The following is a 19,507-nucleotide window of genomic DNA, read 5'->3' as shown; positions in this document are numbered from 1 at the left end:
AGCAGAGATGTTAGGGCATATATGAGATGTAAAACAGCATGGTCTCCTGACAGAAGGTTTGGTCTGACAGGATTATTTACTGGTAGCTCCAGGATGTTTAGCAGAAGTAGATATTTGTTAAATTTGATAGATTCTGGACTTTTTGTACTGATGTTAAGGTCGCCCAATATAATGGTGTTTTTAGGGAAGTCTTTATGGAAGGCATTATGTGGGATATCATATTTACTGAGAAGGGCAAGGGATGTGCATTACACAAACTGTAAATTGTGCATGTTTTCCCAGGGTGAGGGTAGCTGTTTTCCATTTAGAAGCTGTGTCATTACTATTTTATGAATTGCAGAAATGAACTATGTCTAATGAAGAATCATTTTTGGTAAGGATTGTAGCTCCTCTACCTAATCTAATAGCAGGCCTATTGTTGAAGAGGATAGTATCATTTAAATGTATGAATGTGGAAGGGCAGTAATTGCCTTTGAGCCAGATTTCTATGAGTGCAGAAATGTAACAGGTTTTAGTGGATATCCAGCCTGCCAATAATGCCCTTTTGTTCTTAATGCTGCAAGAGTTATTACATGTAGTGAGTCTCCTGATTTAAGAAGTTTGTGTCTTAGATACTGGGTTATGGCTTGCCAGTATTTTCTGAAGGGTAAAGGACTGAAGAATATAAATTAATGTCAGGTATTAGTACTTACTGGTAGTACTGCCATACAGAGTAAACCATTTCCTCTTAAATGCTGTCTTATGTTCACTGTTACGACAAGTGTAACCCAGGCTTCTCTTAAGGTAAAATACTGTACCCTTCTAATTTTCTCTTTCACATTCATTGCCCATCCTCTGACGTACTGGATTTGATGGGGGTGGACCCTATAAGCTTCTTATTACTTCTCTTCATGTATGTTTTGCTATTATCTTCAATTTCTACATTGCTTCTTCTGTTTTCTACTGCAGTATTTACCTTGTCTGATGGACACAGGCTAAGCAGTCTGATCCTATATACTTCCAAGTACATAATTATATTAAAGAAAAGGGATCGATAATGTTTTGTTCTTTCTATTCCATCTTTAATATACTTACTGTTTTCCCATCTCATAAAAAAATCTGTATGCTTCAATTTTACATATTGTTTACACTGGGATATGTACTAGTGACTCTGAATACCCAGTATTGCACATTATGATGAAGTTTTCAGTTTTTCTGACCTTTTTACACATAAGTATGCATATTTGTGGCACTGTTTCATGTTTGATTAGCGTGTATGGCAGTATTTTATATAATGTCTAGCTTTTATTTTGGTCAGGGATGAACATTATTCTGAAAAAAAAGTTCAGTTACCCAATTAACAAAATATAAAACAATAAGTGAGAAGGTCAGTGAAAAACCAATCAGTAAAAGTTGTCTGTTATTTGTATTATTGGTATTATGTCATAAAACAATAAAGAGAATTAAAAAAAAAAAAAAAAAAAAAAATGAAAACTCCATCAAAGCTAGAACTTCCACTGAGTGACCTCATACACCTCTTGTATCAGAGGCACATGGGGTATATGCAGATGACCCTTATGAACATCAGGTGTTTCAGCAGCATATGGGATAATGCAGATGACCCTTATGAACATCAGGTGTTTCAGCTAATAGCTGAAACACCTGATGTTCATAAGGGTCATCTGCATATATCCCATGTGCTTCGGATACAAGAGGTTTGGGAGGTCACTCAGTGGAAGTTCTAGCTTTGCTGGAGTTTTCATTTTGTTTTTACCAATTAACAAAATATAAAATAAATTAATCATGATGTCATGTTAAAAACATAGAAAACATATAAAATTGACTTCTTTCTGCAGCACAAAACATTTTTCATACCCAAAATCAGGAATGTACCTCATAGTGGAAAGGTAAGGCTGTATTTCTGTCATTTGAAAGTATTTTAGGTAACTTTGAAAACAAATCAGAACATATGTGGTAGTTGCTTGTAGAAATGTAACCAATGTCAGGAACAGTTCCTTGTATCAGTGTGTGTCCTGACAACTATAAACTATGACTGTGATTCCCAAAACACATGTGCATTGCAGTATTAAAAGGTTGTATATGACGTCAATAAGAGGTTCTGTCCTGATTATTTTGTGCCTCACAAAGACAATCAGCAGTACCTTGCATTTCAATGTCAGTAGTTTAATACATTGTTAAATTGCATATAAAAATTACATTCCTTTTACTTTTCTTTCCCCTGCAGTTAGACTATGTTTTTTAAATCTGCTGTATAAAAGTTGAAAAAAGTATGTTTTATTTCTGCTTAACAGAAGTCTTCTATTTTCTTTCAGCTATCCTGTACAACATAACATTGGATGCAGATCTCAACATGTATACAGTTCATTCAAGAGGACTATTTGCAGAAAACAAAGACAGATCACTACAGAAGGGCATTTCTGTAAGAGTTACAGAGCAGTGTTCCACCCACAAGGTTTATATACAGGCAAGTTTCTCTAATTATACATTTTTTCAAAATTCTGTTCATACTTGTGTACATAAATCTGCACATGTTTCAGACACTAAGAATAACTTTATTTGTGCAGTCTTGTTGAATAGCAACATTTTATCAAACAGATAAGACTGACAAAAAATTGATAATGTGCTACAGATAAAACTGTAACAGCAGCAGCAACAAAGACACCACAAGTTTGCTTGATTTTTAATTTTATCCCCAATGAGAAATTGTAACACAAAGTGATAATGATAAATGAACAGTTTACATTATTCCTGTGTACTACAATTAAAGGTATGTGGCGGTTTGACAGCTCTTACTTCATACAGCAGAATGACATAATTGAACACAGTTTATCACACTTATTGTATTCTTAAAACTGAATATTAAAAAAATATAAATTTTTTTATTTTTCCACTGAGCTCCCATCTCCCAGCATCTTGAAAGAAGAAAAGAAAAACAGTGTTTTATAGCAGCCTGTGGGTTTCTCTGGGTGCTCCGATTTCCTCCCACATCCCAAAGACATGCTGTAGGTGGATTGGACACGAGATTGGCCCTAGGTGTGTGTGTGTGTGTGTGTGTGTGTGTGTGTGTGTGTGTGTGTGTGTGTGTGTGTGTGTGTGTGTGTGTGTCTTCGGTGGATGGTTTGGCTCTAGGCTGGCAACTCGACACAGTAAAACTCCACTGCCAATCGTTCTGCGGACCGTTGTTCCGCTGTAGTGATCCCTAACTGGGAAAAACAGAGAGAAGAGGAAGAAGCAGTCTGAAACAATAAGGGACTACTTTGTCTGTTCTTTGAAAAATAACACATTATTTCCTTCCAATATGACCAGTTGCAGTTCATCAAAATGTATTTTGGATATCTGTGGCAAGCAAAATATTTTATGTTCGGTGATGAAATTTATGTCATGTTATATGTTTCTGTATTTCAAAAAACACCTTTGACATACATGTCAGAAAGGTACATCTTTAGATTAGCTTATATATTCTGAATTTTTGCTGTACCAAAGTAGAATACTGAGACATAGTAGTATGTATAGTATTAGTAGTACATACAACCCAGCCCTCCATCCCCGATTGTCACTTTATGAAAAGATATGTGAAATAGATCTTAAGAACTTGAATAAGTATAAATATGATAAGAAAATTGTGAACAGCTTAAGTGAAAATGAACAGTTCATATTATCACATTTACAGAAAGAAAAAATACGAATAATGAAACCGGATAAGGGTGGGGGGGCAGTCATCATGGATTTATATGACTACAACAACAGAATGCAAGGCATCTTGGATACAGATACGTATCAAAAAGTTTCCTTGAATGAATTGAATGGGGCATACAAAAAACTTTACATGCAATTAAATGACATGTTTATAGATAGAAGGATTGATATAGATTTGTACAATTATTTAAATGTTTCACCTCCTAGAGTTCCAGTATTTTTTGGGACACCAAAAATACATAAAGCTATTAACAATCCACCTATGCGACCACTAGTCGATGAAGGAGATTCCTTCACATCGGCATGTGGGAAATACATTGATTTTGAATTAAAACACATTCTGAATGAAGAGCAAATGTGTAAGGATTCTTGGTCCTTCTTACAACATATGAATAGCATAGAATATAACAAGGAAGACATATTGGTCACTATTGATGTATGTGACTTATATACAGTCATTCCGCAGGATATAGGAGTTGAATGGACTACTGAGATGTTACATACAAATGACATACCCCAGGATAAAGCCAATTTATTAGTAGAGATGCTTGAATTCGTTTTGAACAGCAACTATGTTGTGTTTAATGGTAACTACTATTTGCAAAATAGAGGCATCGCAATGGGATCACCATGTGGGGGAGCATATGCGAATATCATCATGGCATATTGGGAAAGGAAATATGTGTTTAATACTGAGTTCCATAAATATCTTAAATCTTATTTCAGATTCCAGGACAATATAAGTATAATTTGGAAAGGGCCTAGAAGCATCCTAGAAGAATTTCTGGAGTATATTAATGGAACAACAACCTTTTTGAAATTCACATGGAAAGTTAGGCTTGATTTCATGGAATACTTTGATATTACACTCATAAAAGACAACACAGAGGAAAGATATATAATGCAGATATACAGGAAGGAAACTTATTGGAATAGTTTATTGCAACTATAACAGTTCCCATCCAGCACACCAGAAAAGATCTGTGATAAAAGGGCAGGTAGTTAGAGCTGCCCGGATGATAACAAAAGAACAAGACTTCATTGAAGAATGCACCAGTCTACGGTCTATGTTTTGTGCTAGGGCATACCCAGGTGAAATCATTGATAAAATCATAGAAGAAGCCAGAATCAAAAGAGACATAGGTCATTTTAAACCAATTTTACATAAGGAAAACATTTTAAGTGAAATGAGGACACATGATATAGAAGAAACAATAATAGATAATTCTGATTCACATAGAATACAATATGTAGTTGAGAGAAACAATAATAAGTTCTCAGAAGCACTGATTATAACATATAGTGAAGACTTCAGACTACTTAAATGGATTTTTGAAAAAAACTGGGCCATATTAAATGAAGAAGAAGAGTTTAGAAACATATCATGTGTAAAGTCATGTATTGTTAACAGGAAAGGGAAAAATTTAAAAGAAGAAAAATTTAAGAGAATTATAGTGAAGGTGTCCTGCATGGCATGAGGAGGTGTGGTGCATGTAAATGGTGCCACAAAATAGAAATTAATAATTAATTTATTATAAGAAACAAAAAATATATGATAAAAGGAAAATACAGTTGTGAATCTAAGGCAGTGGTATATTTAAGTGCAAATTATGTTTAGCTTTTTACATAGGAAAGACAGAGAGAAAACTCTCCCAACGTGTATATGAGCATGAATATGCCATTAGAAAAATTTATTTATCTAATGCCTTGGCAAAGCATGTAAAAGACCATCCAGGGCATCAATTTAGCTACATCATTATTGACAGTGTAGTAAAAGATGATAAAAAAGCACGGGGCTTGTTATTAGAATTGAGAGAGCTTGAATGGCAAGTAAGGTTACAAGCAGACAGCTGGCCAGGAATCAATGAACGAAGTTCTATAACTCCAGTCTTGAAGCTTAATGCATTAAAAAGAAGTAAGATAAAATAAATGCGTTTCACAAAGGAAATAAATAGATAATTTGTAATTAATTTAGATATGAATAAGTTTTTATATGCATGAATGGGGCAGCATTGTTGTGTTTTTTTAAAACTGAATATTGCTTTAAATTAAATGTTACTTGATTAAAAGGAAATTATGTCACTGTAAGGAAATGTATTTAAAATGGAGGGAAAAATTTAAAATGATGTATGAAGAAGTTTAATATTCATTTAAACGAAAGCGCTAACATTTTAATATAGTTGTATTTTCGGAATAAAGCTTGCGATCATTTTATACTTCTAAGTGGTGGTTCGTCTTTGTGGATTTAGCTGACACGTTGCCTGTTTTTTTGTTTTTGTAAGTTTATATTCTGAATTTTACTTCCAGGGTGTTCGTATGTCATTATTTCAAGTGCCCGTCTTGCTGGTAACTGAAATAACACAAATGAGCTGCTTTCCTCTAGTGGTTTTCTAATACCACGTATAACTTTTTAATTTATCATCTAGGCTGTTAATCTACAGGAAACATCTGTAATAAATTAAAGCATATTAACATAAACAAAATATTGAATATGTATAACATTACAAAGTACTACAGATGCAGTACACCCATACAGACATACTGAAAATATACAGGGTCATCCAATACTGGCAGAACGGGAAAACAGCAACTATAACACAAATGAAAAGAGGGAATTCTCAAAGCAAAATCAGTAAGAGAAACAAGGAAATAATGTATTTAAACTGCTAATAAGAAAGCATTTGATTTAAACACACTGCAAGTAACTATCCCAGCTCTGCTGCTGACTGTTCAAACTCACTTTATCAAGAAATGAAGACAAACGTGATCTGAAAACAATTCAGCTTGGGAAATGAAATACCCTGAATATAATACAGAATCATGTATGTATCCATTGCTCCACAGTTTTTAGTTGATCAGATTGTTTCCTGCTTTTATGTCCCTTCATGCCCTTAATGGTACTTTTTGTATATTTTTAGTAGGTTTTGGCACACTGGCAGCATTTTGCTGAATTTTGCTCAACAGCCCTTCTTAAGTGGCTTCAAATGGCCATCAGTTTATGGATCCTGGTGCACTGCTTAAAAAGGATGAAACAAGGAGCTAAGTTTTTCAATAATCTGCTGGAATACAAACTCCAAATACCTTGTGTTAAGAGCAAATTTTACAGAAACATGCAGTTAGTAAAATAGCACTTCCCCTACCCACCTTTTTAAGAGTTTGTGCAGCCTCATTCATCATCTTTGGTCTCCTGTCTGACTATAAAGTGATGGTTTAAGTAGATGTTAAGGTGTGAATAGAATAGGTAAAACCACCACTGCGGCAAACACTCTCAGTCAAAAATAAAACAATGAGAAATGTGGTCCATAAAACTTATGGAAGACTGAGAGTGAAGCAGAGTAATACAAGCGTAATAAGGGTTTCCAAAGTCCAATAGGTTTCCAAAATCACTTAAAATACTCGATGAAATAAAAAAATTTTATTCAGACAAGCGCTTTTGCTAAAGGTAGCTTCATCAGGTCTATTTTATACAAATAAGTTTAAAAAGCCGTTTTTATAGTCTTGGCAATCCATTTAAAAGTGGTATCATCACTTATTAAATAGGAAATGTCACTTTATCTTAAAACAATTCAAATACGGAATAGACAAGCATATATTTTCTTCTAGCATGCTTTTGTAAGGAAAACTTCTAAAGAATAGTGTATATAAGGAATGTAGAAGATTGTATATATGAATATAGCTTGGTGTATGTGACAAAATATATATTTAAGAATATAATAAAATGTATATTGGACAACAAAATATATGTTTGGATATATATATATGTGTGTGACAATAATATATCAAATGCATCTTATGTACAATAAATATGTGAGATTTTGGAGTAGTGCATGTATAGATGTAATTAGATATATGTGAAAGAATATATATATGTTTAAGTATGATGAAATATGATGAAATGTGTGTTAAACAACGAGATATGTATATGTTTTAGGGGTGTGTGTATGTGTGTATAACAATAATATGTCTGGTACATCTTATATAAAAACAGTGTGGAAATATGTATATGTATAGGATGTACATTTGATGTTGCAGTTAACATGAACATATGTATATATTCCATTGAATGTTAAAACTAACCCACATATACATCAGCAAATGACTTCTTAGACATGATTCAATAAGAATAAGAATAAGTAATAAGGGATGATGAATAATTATGTGAATACTCTCTCATATTCTGTCAATATTAAAGGCCTATGCATCTGCATATTCTTTCACTAGGGCATGGTATAATATTGTATGTGTGGAGTACTCACATAATACATGTATTTAAAAAATATATATGTATAGAAGCACAACAATATCAAATAAATCACAGTTAAAAAAGTTACTAAAAATGACACAATCAAAATACATTTGTAAACCTTAAAAAATGTATTGTATATGATGTGTATCTTACTTAATTTTCCTTCTTTTCCTCAATTTCGGTTTTATGGAAACCCTCTCATTTAATCCTTTCCCACTGTCTGCTCTTAGGCGTATAATCCAATCATTCTCTCTGTCCTCCGTGTGATTCCGAATATCTCCTCCTCTCCTATTGGTTGGTATAACTTCTAGAACTCTAAAATGAAAGATATGTGTGGGGTCATTATCTGCCACATGTTTAGCTAAGGCATTATTCTGATAACTTTTCCTAATGTGGTAAATATGTTCTCTAATACGGTCTCTAAATTTACGGTTAGTTTTTCCTACATAAAAACACTTACATACTTGACACACTGCTAAATATACTATATTGCTAGTCATACAATTCGCTGCAATAATAGTATTGAAAACTTTCCCTGTATCCGGATGCAAAAAGAAGGGACTTGTGTCTATGTATGTACAAAAATTACATTTACCACATGGCTCGGTGTGTCCTGAGCCTATATCGACATGACCACCTTTGGTATCACATAGCATCCTTTTCAGATTCTTCTGGTTCCTATACTGGAATTTCGGGATGCCACCTACGATATTCTTAATCTCTTCATTTATTTCAAAAATTTTCCAATATTTACCTATGATATCCCTAATCCTGTAGCTATCAGAGGTAAAGGAGGTCATGAATTTCACAACTGAGGAATTATGCTCATTACCAATGTTCCTATACAGACTGTCAGGACCAAAGTATGGTGTAGCAATGGTGCTTCTCAAATTAGGTAGATCTTGTAAGTTTCTCTCTACCTCATATTCCTGGTACCCTCTCTCTAATAGTCTGTCCTTCAATATATCGAGTTCTAGATTGAAACATTCGGTTGTAGGGTTAAGTCTAGAAGCCCTTATCCCTTGTAATCTTATAATGTTCCTGAATACAAATGAGGGATGCATGCTGGATCTCATTAACAAGGAATTACTATAGCAAGCCTTGCGAAATATCCCGGTGTTGATCAATCCATTGGGCAGTTTCTCAATGTACAGGTCCAGGAACTCAATCTTATTCCTTGAATAATTCAGAGTAAATGTAAGAAAATCCGTTAGATTATTGATGGCTCTTAAGAATAATTCTAATTGTTCTACCGTTCCTTTCCATAAAAGGAAGACGTCATCGACAAAACGTTGAAAAAATATAACCTGTTCCATAAATAGTCCTGTCCTGAATAGCACCTCCTCCTCCCAATGCGCCAATTCCATATTTGCATAACTATTGGCGCATGGAGTGCCCATGGCAACACCATCTACCTGCTTATATGTGATGTCATCGAACATAAATATATTATTGTTTAGGACTAAATCCAAGAAATATGATATTAAATCTATCTTGGTCGTACTGTAATTGCTATGCTTTCTTAGATAGTCAGAAACAAAAGTCAACCCTTCTCTATTTGGTATAACTGTAAATAATGACTGTATGTCAAGTGTAACAAACATAAACGACTCTAGTTCAGACTGATCACCAATGCATTCATATAGATCTAGTAAAAACTGTTTTGAATCTCTCAATACATATTTGTTGTCATTTAATATAGGTCTGAGATTCTTCTCTGTGTACACAGATAGATGTTCTGTAGCCCAGCTTCGTCCTGACACTATCGGTCTCATGGGAGGGTTGACTGGGTCCTTATGGATTTTCGGTAGTCCATGCATGATCGGTATTAACGGTTCCTTAATCAGTAAATACCCAAATAAATCTTCATCAATCTTATTATTATAATGAAGGTCTGTTAGTATATTCTTGATTATTTTCATAATGTCTGTTATAGCATAAGATTCAATGACTTCATAGAATCTATCACTTAACATGTCCTTCATAGCTGTAGAATACTGATTAATGTCCATGACTACGATTCGTCCTCCCTTGTCTGCTGGTCTGACTACAATAGTACTGTCAGCCTGCAGACTCCTTAAACTCATTCTCTCACCATGAGTTAGATTATCAGAGTAATAGTGTCTTTTATCTCTTTTCTCATTATAATATTTATGTAGTTCTTCTTCTGTTAACCGTTGGTAGGTTTCTATAATAGGATGATTAATTGGAACATAATCACTGAGTTTCTTAAATACAAATTTTCTATCTGTCTGTTGTATAGAGTTAGTATCTTTAAACAATAGTTTCAACATAATGTTTCTACAGAATAGTTTCAAGTCTGATACAGTCTCTGTTATAACACTATTTCTCTTGGGTATGAAATTCATACCCTTGTTCAATAGTGAAATGTCATCATTAGTTAGAACTCTATTTGAGAGATTAAACACTGAACCAGCGTTTATTTCTTCCACATTTTCCTCAGTGTTTGATTCTGGGGAAACTCCTCCGAGTATTTTCTTTTTTGACGTCCTCGGCTCATAGAGCGCGCCTGGACCCTTCTCCATACGTACTGGGAGGGGAAAAGAAATATTCAAGGCTGTCTCTTGGCCAGTCTTCAATTGAGTGTCTAATACTTTCCTTCTCACAACTACCTCACCATTGTCAACATTAACACCAGGGTTGTTCCTAGTCACCTGGATAGTTGGATATAAATTCACTTGTTCATGCATACTAGGATGCATGATGTGAATCACATCATTAGAATCATTGATGTTAGTGTTGATGGATTCTATGTTTCCTTCATGTGCTCTGATTTCATCATCCCCATTACTTTGGCACGTGCACTGCCTCCTTGTGGTGGTTACAGTATCTAGAATGCATCAGCAGAAGGCATTGTCTCCCTCATGTAGGTTGAGTAACTTGATCAACTATACTCGAGTTAGTTATCAATGCTTTCTGTTACTAAATTATTAGTAGGAATATTAACGCATTAGCACGTTGTTATTATACCATGTCGCTTTCTTCTTCTTCGATGGTAGTATTATCATCTGACCTGTGGTTCAATATTCATCTATTTATGCCAGATGTCTCCATGTTACCATATTATCGTTAGTATTAGACACCGATGAAATGCATTTGCACTGATGTAGAACAGTATTTAAGCATTCAAAGATTCGCATCAGCAGCCGAGTCTTGCATTGATTCGATATTGTTATTGTTATATTCTGCCAGCAAAGACCTGGCCTAATTAAAGTCGCTTAGGTCTCTTCAATTTTATGTTTTTTGTGTGATCAGTTTTATGCCGACATTGTTCACATTTTCATCAATAAAGAGTTATTAGTACCTTCATCAAAGTCATTACATATGATAGAAAATTTATTATTAATGTCCGTGGTCAACGCTTCCTCCTTTTTGCGCCAGAGGAGGAAGCGTTGACCACGGACATTAATAATAAATATTCTATCATATGTAATGACTTTGATGAAGGTACTGTAACTTCTTTATTTGAAAATGTCTTAGACAGTGTGTCAGCACTAGAGAGAAAACTGATCACACAGAAAAAACATAAAATTAGTAGAGACCTAAACGACTTTAAATTAGGCCAGGTCTTTACTTGGCCGAGATATAACAATAACAATAATAGCAATGTGAATCAAGTACAAGACTCCGGCACTTTGGTGCATAACTCTTGTAATGCTTTGAATGCCTTAAATACTTGTTCTACATCAACCAGTGCAAATGCATTTCATCGAGTGTCACACAATACTGGCAATGTAAATATTAACATGGGGCATAGGAATACATCTAACATAAATAGATTAGATAGTATTGGAGCCACAAGGTCAGATGATAATACTACCATCAGAGAAAGAAGAAAGAACACCGGTATGGAGTATAATAGTAACCGTACTAATTACGATACCAATGTTAATATTCCTACTAATAATTTAAGTAACAACAGAAGCATTGAAATAACTAACTCGAGTATAGTTGATCAAGTTACTCAACCTAACATGAGTGAGACAATGCCTTTAGATGCTGATAAAAACATTCTAGATACTGTAACCACCACACAAGGAGGCAGTGCATTGCCAAACAGCCAAAGTAATGGGGATGATGAAATCAGAGCACATGAAGGAAACATAGAATCCATCAACACTAACATCAATGATTCTAATGATGTGATTCACATCATGCATCCTAGTATGCATGAACAAGTGAATTTATATCCAACTATCCAGGTGACTAGGAACAACCCTGGTGTTAATGTTGACAATGGTGAGGTAGTTGTGAGAAGGAAAGTATTAGACACTCAATTGAAGACTGGCCAAGAGACAGCCTTGAATATTTCTTTTCCCCTCCCAGTACGTATGGAGAAGGGTCCAAGGCGCACGCGCTCTATGAGCCGAGGACGTCAAAAAAGAAAATACTCGGAGGAGTTTCCCCAGAATCAAACACTGAGGAAAATGTGGAAGAAATAATCGCTGGTTCAGTGTTTAATCTCTCAAATAGAGTTCTAACTAATGATGACATTTCACTATTGAACAAGGGTATGAATTTCATACCCAAGAGAAATAGTGTTATAACAGAGACTGTATCAGACTTGAAACTATTCTGTAGAAACATTATGTTGAAACTATTGTTTAAAGATACTAACTCTATACAACAGACAGATAGAAAATTTGTATTTAAGAATCTCAGTGATTATGTTCCAATTAATCATCCTATTATAGAAACCTACCAACGGTTAACAGAAGAAGAACTACATAAATATTATAATGAGAAAAGAGATAAGAGACACTATTACTCTGATAATCTAACTCATGGTGAGAGAATGAGTTTAAGGAGTCTGCAGGCTGACAGTACTATTGTAGTCAGACCAGCAGACAAGGGAGGACAAATCGTAGTCATGGACATTAATCAGTATTCTACAGCTATGAAGGACATGTTAAGTGATAGATTCTATGAAGTCATTGAATCTTATGCTCTAACAGACATTATAAAAATAATCAAGAATATACTAACAGACCTTCATTATAATAATAAGATTGATGAAGATTTATTTGGGTATTTACTGATTAAGGAACCGTTAATACCGATCATGCATGGACTACCGAAAATCCATAAGGACCCAGTCAACCCTCCCATGAGACCGATAGTGTCAGGACGAAGCTGGGCTACAGAACATCTATCTGTGTACATAGAGAAGAATCTCAGACCTATATTAAATGACAACAAATATGTATTGAGAGATTTACACTTGACATACAGTCATTATTTACAGTTATACCAAATAGAGAAGGGTTGACTTTTGTTTCTGACTATCTAAGAAAGCATAGCAATTACAGTACGACCAAGATAGATTTAATATCATATTTCTTGGATTTAGTCCTAAACAATAATATATTTATGTTCGATGACATCACATATAAGCAGGTAGATGGTGTTGCCATGGGCACTCCATGCGCCAATAGTTATGCAAACATGGTATTGGCGCATTGGGAGGAGGAGGTGCTATTCAGGACAGGACTATTTATGGAACAGGTTATATTTTTTCAACGTTTTGTCGATGACGTCTTCCTTTTATGGAAAGGAACGGTAGAACAATTAGAATTATTCTTAAGAGCCATCAATAATCTAACGGATTTTCTTACATTTACTCTGAATTATTCAAGGAATAAGATTGAGTTCCTGGACCTGTACATTGAGAAACTGCCCAATGGATTGATCAACACCGGGATATTTCGCAAGGCTTGCTATAGTAATTCCTTGTTAATGAGATCCAGCATGCATCCCTCATTTGTATTCAGGAACATTATAAGATTACAAGGGATATGGGCTTCTAGACTTAACCCTACAACCGAAGGTTTCAATCTAGAACTCGATATATTGAAGGACAGACTATTAGAGAGAGGGTACCAGGAATATGAGGTAGAGAGAAACTTACAAGATCTACCTAATTTGAGAAGCACCATTGCTACACCATACTTTGGTCCTGATAGTCTGTATAGGAACATTGGTAATGAGCATAATTCCTCAGTTGTGAAATTCATGACCTCCTTTACCTCTGATAGCTACAGGATTAGGGATATCATAGGTAAATATTGGAAAATTTTTGAAATAAATGAAGAGATTAAGAATATCGTAGGTGGTATCCCGAAATTCCAGGATAGGAACCAGAAGAATCTGAAAAGGATGCTATGTGATACCAAAGGTGGTCATGTCGATATAGGCTCAGGACACACCGAGCCATGTGGTAAATGTAATTTTTGTACATACATAGACGCAAGTCCCTTCTTTTTGCAATCCGGATACAGGGAAAGTTTTCAATACTATTATTGCAGCGAATTGTATGACTAGCAATATAGTATATTTAGCAGTGTGTCAAGTATGTAAGTGTTTTTATGTAGGAAAAACTAACCGTAAATTTAGAGACCGTATTAAAGAACATATTTACCACATTAGGAAAAAGTTATCAGAATAATGCCTTAGCTAAACATGTGGCAGATAATGACCCCACACATATCTTTCATTTTAGAGTTCTAGAAGTTATACCAACCAACAGGAGAGGAGGAGATATTCGGAATCACACGGAGGACAGAGAGAATGATTGGATTATACGCCTAAGAGCAGACAGTGGGAAAGGATTAAATGAGAGGGTCTCCATAAAACCGAAATTAAGGAAAAGAAGGAAAATTAAGTAAGGTATACATCATACACAATACATTTTTAAGGTTTATAAATGTATTTTGTTTGTGCCATTTTTAGTAACTTTTTTAACTGTGATTTATTTGATATTGTTGTGCTTCTATACATATATATTTTTTAAATACATGTATTATGTGAGTACTCCACACATACAATATTATACCATGCCCTAGTGAAAGAATATGCAGATGCATAGGCCTTTAATATTGACAGAATATGAGAGAGTATTCACATAATTATTCATCATCCCTTATTACTTATTCTTATTCTTATTGAATCATGTTTAAGAAGTCATTTGCTGATGTATATGCGGGTTAGTTTTAACATTCAATGGAATATATACATATGTTCATGTTAACTGCAACATCAAATGTACATCCTATACGTATACATATTTCCACACTGTTTTTATATAAGATGTACCAGACATATTATTGTTATACACACATACACACACCCCAAAAACATATACATATCTCGTTGTTTAACACACATTTCATCATATTTCATCATACTTAAACATATATATATTCTTTCACATATATCTAATTACATCTATACATGCACTACTCCAAAATCTCGCATATTTATTGTACATAAGATGCATTTGATATATTATTGTCACACACACATATATATATATATCCAAACATATATTTTGTTGTCCAATATACATTTTATTATATTCATAAATATATATTTTGTCACATACACCAAGCTATATTCATATATACAATCTTCTACATTCCTTATATACACTATTCTTTAGAAGTTTTCCTTACAAATGCATGCTAGAAGAAAATATATGCTTGTCTATTCCGTATTTGAATTGTTTTAAGATAAAGTGACATTTCCCTTTTAATAAGTGATGATACCACTTTTAACTGAATTGCCAAGACTATAAAAACGGCTTTTTAAACTTATTTGTATAAAATAGACCTGATGAAGCTACCTTTAGCGAAAGCGCTTGTCTGAATAAAATTTTTTTATTTCATCGAGTATTTTAAGTGATTTTGGAGACCTATTGGACTTTGGAAACCCTTATTACACTTGTATTACTCTGCTTCACTCTCAGTCTTCCATAAGTTTTATGGACCACATTTCTCAGATGTTAAGGTGTGTTTGAACTGTAAGTAGCCATTAAGTGTGCCCACAACTGTAAGGACCATGATAGGATCATCATTGTATTCAAAAATCCTGGATATAAATGATACATAAAGGGCATCCCAAGAGCTTATTATATTTTAATTTTCATGACTATGTCTATTGACATTAAAGGCTCTGGAAAGAAAGAAGTTTTAAAAGTAATGTTTTTATAAGTTCTTCTTTATCATTATTCTTTTAAGTTTATATTGCACTTAGTAGCATTCTAACTTAACAGAATGGATTTGAAAAAAGTCTTTAAAGAATGAAAAACCTGTTTCACGATGATTAAGGGGTATGTATACAGCATGAGCCAATCAAGTGGAAGGGTCTGCTATTTAAATTGTGAGATACAAATGGTAGATGTCCGATGAAGTTTAACATTGTTTTAAATGAAAGCACTTACATACAGTGGAGTTTTCTGGTTTTACTGGTTTAACCTCATGTATTTTATTAAAGTTTCTTGTAACCAGCTTCGGTGGCATATCATTTACGGATCTTACAGTTTCGGCCTGGCAGTACCGTTTTTGCTTTTTTCATCTTATTTTTCATTTTTGTTTTAGTTTTCTAGTTTTGTCTGAATTCTTCCTCAGGAATTTGAAAGTGGCATAAAACCACATATTTTGATAAAAAGTTAAAGGTCCTTAGGCCCACCCAGTTATGATCCAATGAGCAGCGTATATCTTTGCCACAAAGTTTAGGAATTTTCATGTCTCCCACTAAATCTTGAATAAACATCACATCTTTTATGTATGGTACCTATTCAAGAGGGATGTTCCTGTCCTCTGTCATGCTTTAAGTGAATTAGTGCTTTCTTTTTTATGACATGAGCTGTCTACATCTTATCTTTAGCCTTCTTGTATTTGTGTACAATTTGAAAGATGCAACCAAGCTGGAATTTGTGGATTCTACTGATATACTTAAAGTTGCTGTCATGCTACTACATGCATGTGATTAAGAAACAAATTCACCCTTATGGCCTCTAACTTTTAGCCTGACTGTTTTTCCATGTTTAGAAGCACTATGATTTATTTTGAACCTCCATGAATGCTCAGAGGCATCCTGTTGAGGCTTTCTGACATTGTTCCCAGCTTGAAATGCACATAGCCTATATAGTAGTTCAGTGACATTAGACTCACTGTAGGTTAGCAAAGGGCTGACATCAGGAATCTGTGATGGTGACTGATCCACTACTGTTGGAGGGTGAGCTGCGATTCACACATTAACCATAAAATCTAAGAGACTTTTTCCAGAAACTTATCCCTTGAATATGTAATCAAGCCAATCAGGATGGCTTTGATCTTGCAGTCATCCATGTGCTTTAAAATTAGAGAGATTGATTGAAAAGAGTATCATTCAGAAGAATACAACATTCATACAAAGAAAGACAAGGATAATTTAAACCCAAACTGACAGGTTTCTAAACCAGCAACTGTGAAAGCAGATACTGATACAGTAAGAGCTGATGGCAACTTAAAAGATTTGTTATTTGAGCAGGTCCCTTTATTTTGTTGTACTGGTCATGCTGTGTATTACTTTTTATTATTTTAATATGTACAAAGCATTACCCATAAACTGAGTATTTTGTAAATGTTATGTGGGTCCCTAAATTTATCCATTGTTTGGTCTTAGAGGTGGCCTCCCTTTGGGGAGTGCATAAACTATAATATTAAACCTCTTTTCTTTAAGAAGTCACATATTAAGCTCATTTAGACTCATTTTTTATAACTTGTGGTATAGCCTGTCTAACATTTCTCCTGTACCCTGGAGATTGTAGTTTGTTTATGTGTTTTTAATGCGGTTTTTCATCATGGTTTGGTTGAACCACATTGATATTTGTTGTGCAAGCTGGCACTGTTTTTGTTTTCACTTTTCCCCACTATTGTGTGACCATAGAGTTGGTATATGTAAATAGCAGGGCGTTGGCAAGCCCTCCTGCAATATATGCACATACACATGTTGATGTATATAATTCTGAAGAGTTTCAAGTTACGATTCATGATTTTAAAAACTGTAATTCTCTGAAAGATGATTTGTCTAAACAAAGGTAAACCCTCCTTCCATTCTCTAAGTTGGCTGTTTCCTTTCTCTGTGCTAAAAGCGATGAAGTCTCAAGAAGTACACACAATGAAGTCTCAAGAACTACACACAATGGCAGTTATCTATAGTTATATTTACCTTCTTATTGTCTAAGAGGGTTGCCTTTCCCTGTGCAGTCCAGCATTCCTACAGCCTTCTTTGATGCTTTTTCAGTTTAGCATTAAGTTATTGATATTACTACCTTCTGTCCCTTACCACTTTTGTAGCTTTTAATGCTTTCTGGCCTGTTGTTTATTTTTCTTCATGGATAGTTGTTTCCCAGGTGCATTACTTTACAGATCATTTGCATTCACAATTTAGCATACCTGTATAAAGCAATATAATCCTTCAAACTTTCTTTTCAACAGGAAGACCCAACTTCTGTAACATCCATGGGTGTGCGTGTTACTCTTAGCCACCAAAAAACAGATGATTCGCATGTCCTCGACAAGCGCTCTTCACTCTCAACTGCATATTCGGTTAGTACTCTGACCTTTCTGTTCTGTGTACTGTTACTACTGCTGCTTCTGTTTTAATGTGAACTGTCCCTGCCTTTTGTAGATTCCTTACACACAAGATTGTGGTGAAGATGATATCTGCCACACAGACCTTGCACTCAGAGTTAATCAGAAAACAGTACTTGAGAGGTAAGTTCCTTGCAGTTTAAGTATTGTAATGATGGGCCTGTTCATAATATTTGGTTCAGAAATTCCTTATGTCTATTTGTGGTCTTCCTGGCTTCTGTTGCTTGCAGTGTTCATTAGTTGCTTGTGTAATCAATCATGTAATACTGTAATCTCATCTTACTTTAATAAAAGAAAAAACTTTAATCCTCTGGTGTTTTGTTTCCACACCTTCCATATTTCATTACAGTAAGACTCTGCAATGTGCATTTTCCCCATTTCTTTTGTAAGCTATCATCACTGTGTCATCCACACAGTTTGTCTCAGCAGATCTCCAGTTTTGGTTTCCTACAGTAATCACTTTACAGATGAAACTCGGTCTGACATTGTCAGTAGATATCTGAACCCACTCCCTGCACTTGCTGAAGTATGTTAGGCAGAATTATTCAGCAGTGAAGGCAGCAAGCAGATGTCACCAGATCCTGTTCAGTTTGCCCACTCTTTGTGTTCCTGGACCTTGGAGTAGGGTACAGAAATAGTGGGATGGTGAAGCAAAGCCCTGCAGAAATATGTGGTCAGTGAATTGCCTATCGGCTTGGTTGTCAGGTGGTCATGCACATACTTTAGAATTGCTATAATTTGGGTATAATGCTGTGATTTTGGCCCCCAGAATTTAGCCTTATTCCTCTTAGATGTAGGATATTTCTAATAAAATAAGACTTGTTTCTGAGAACATACTTAATTAAATACATAAATTAAGTCTATACAAAGATTCACTAACACAAACTATATACAGTCTAGTATATAAAAGCCTTCTTTTATGAAAAATAAGTAAGTACTCCTCTTATAGGTTCATAGGTTCATAGGTTGGTACTAGGCTATCGGCCCTAGGGCCTATGCAAGCCTAGCCATAACAATTCCCTAGATATTTCTTCTCACAATATTTACTTCTCTGGGCCCCTGTCTAGCAGGGTGACTGACATGATCCCCAGGGTGAATTTCCTATCTCCCATCCAATCATTAAGGTTCT

General features: G+C 34.7%; 1 protein-coding gene across 1 annotated transcript in view; it reads left to right on the top strand.

Annotated features, from left to right (window-relative positions):
- Window positions 1–19,507, top strand: part of ITGA2 (integrin subunit alpha 2) — a 2,089,078-nt gene that overhangs the window by 1,615,065 nt on the left and 454,506 nt on the right. The window contains exons 17-19 of the mRNA XM_044064418.1: window positions 2,313–2,464; window positions 18,223–18,333; window positions 18,416–18,501. Of these exons, the coding sequence (XP_043920353.1) occupies window positions 2,313–2,464; window positions 18,223–18,333; window positions 18,416–18,501 (349 nt within the window). The remainder of the gene's footprint in view (window positions 1–2,312; window positions 2,465–18,222; window positions 18,334–18,415; window positions 18,502–19,507) is intronic.

This window comes from Protopterus annectens, chromosome 2.part2, assembly GCF_019279795.1.
Source record: "Protopterus annectens isolate FY-2018-M chromosome 2.part2, PAN1.0, whole genome shotgun sequence".
NCBI lineage: Eukaryota > Metazoa > Chordata > Ceratodontiformes > Protopteridae > Protopterus > Protopterus annectens.
Note: the sequence above shows the minus strand (reverse complement) of the source record. Positions and strands in the feature narration are given on the sequence as shown.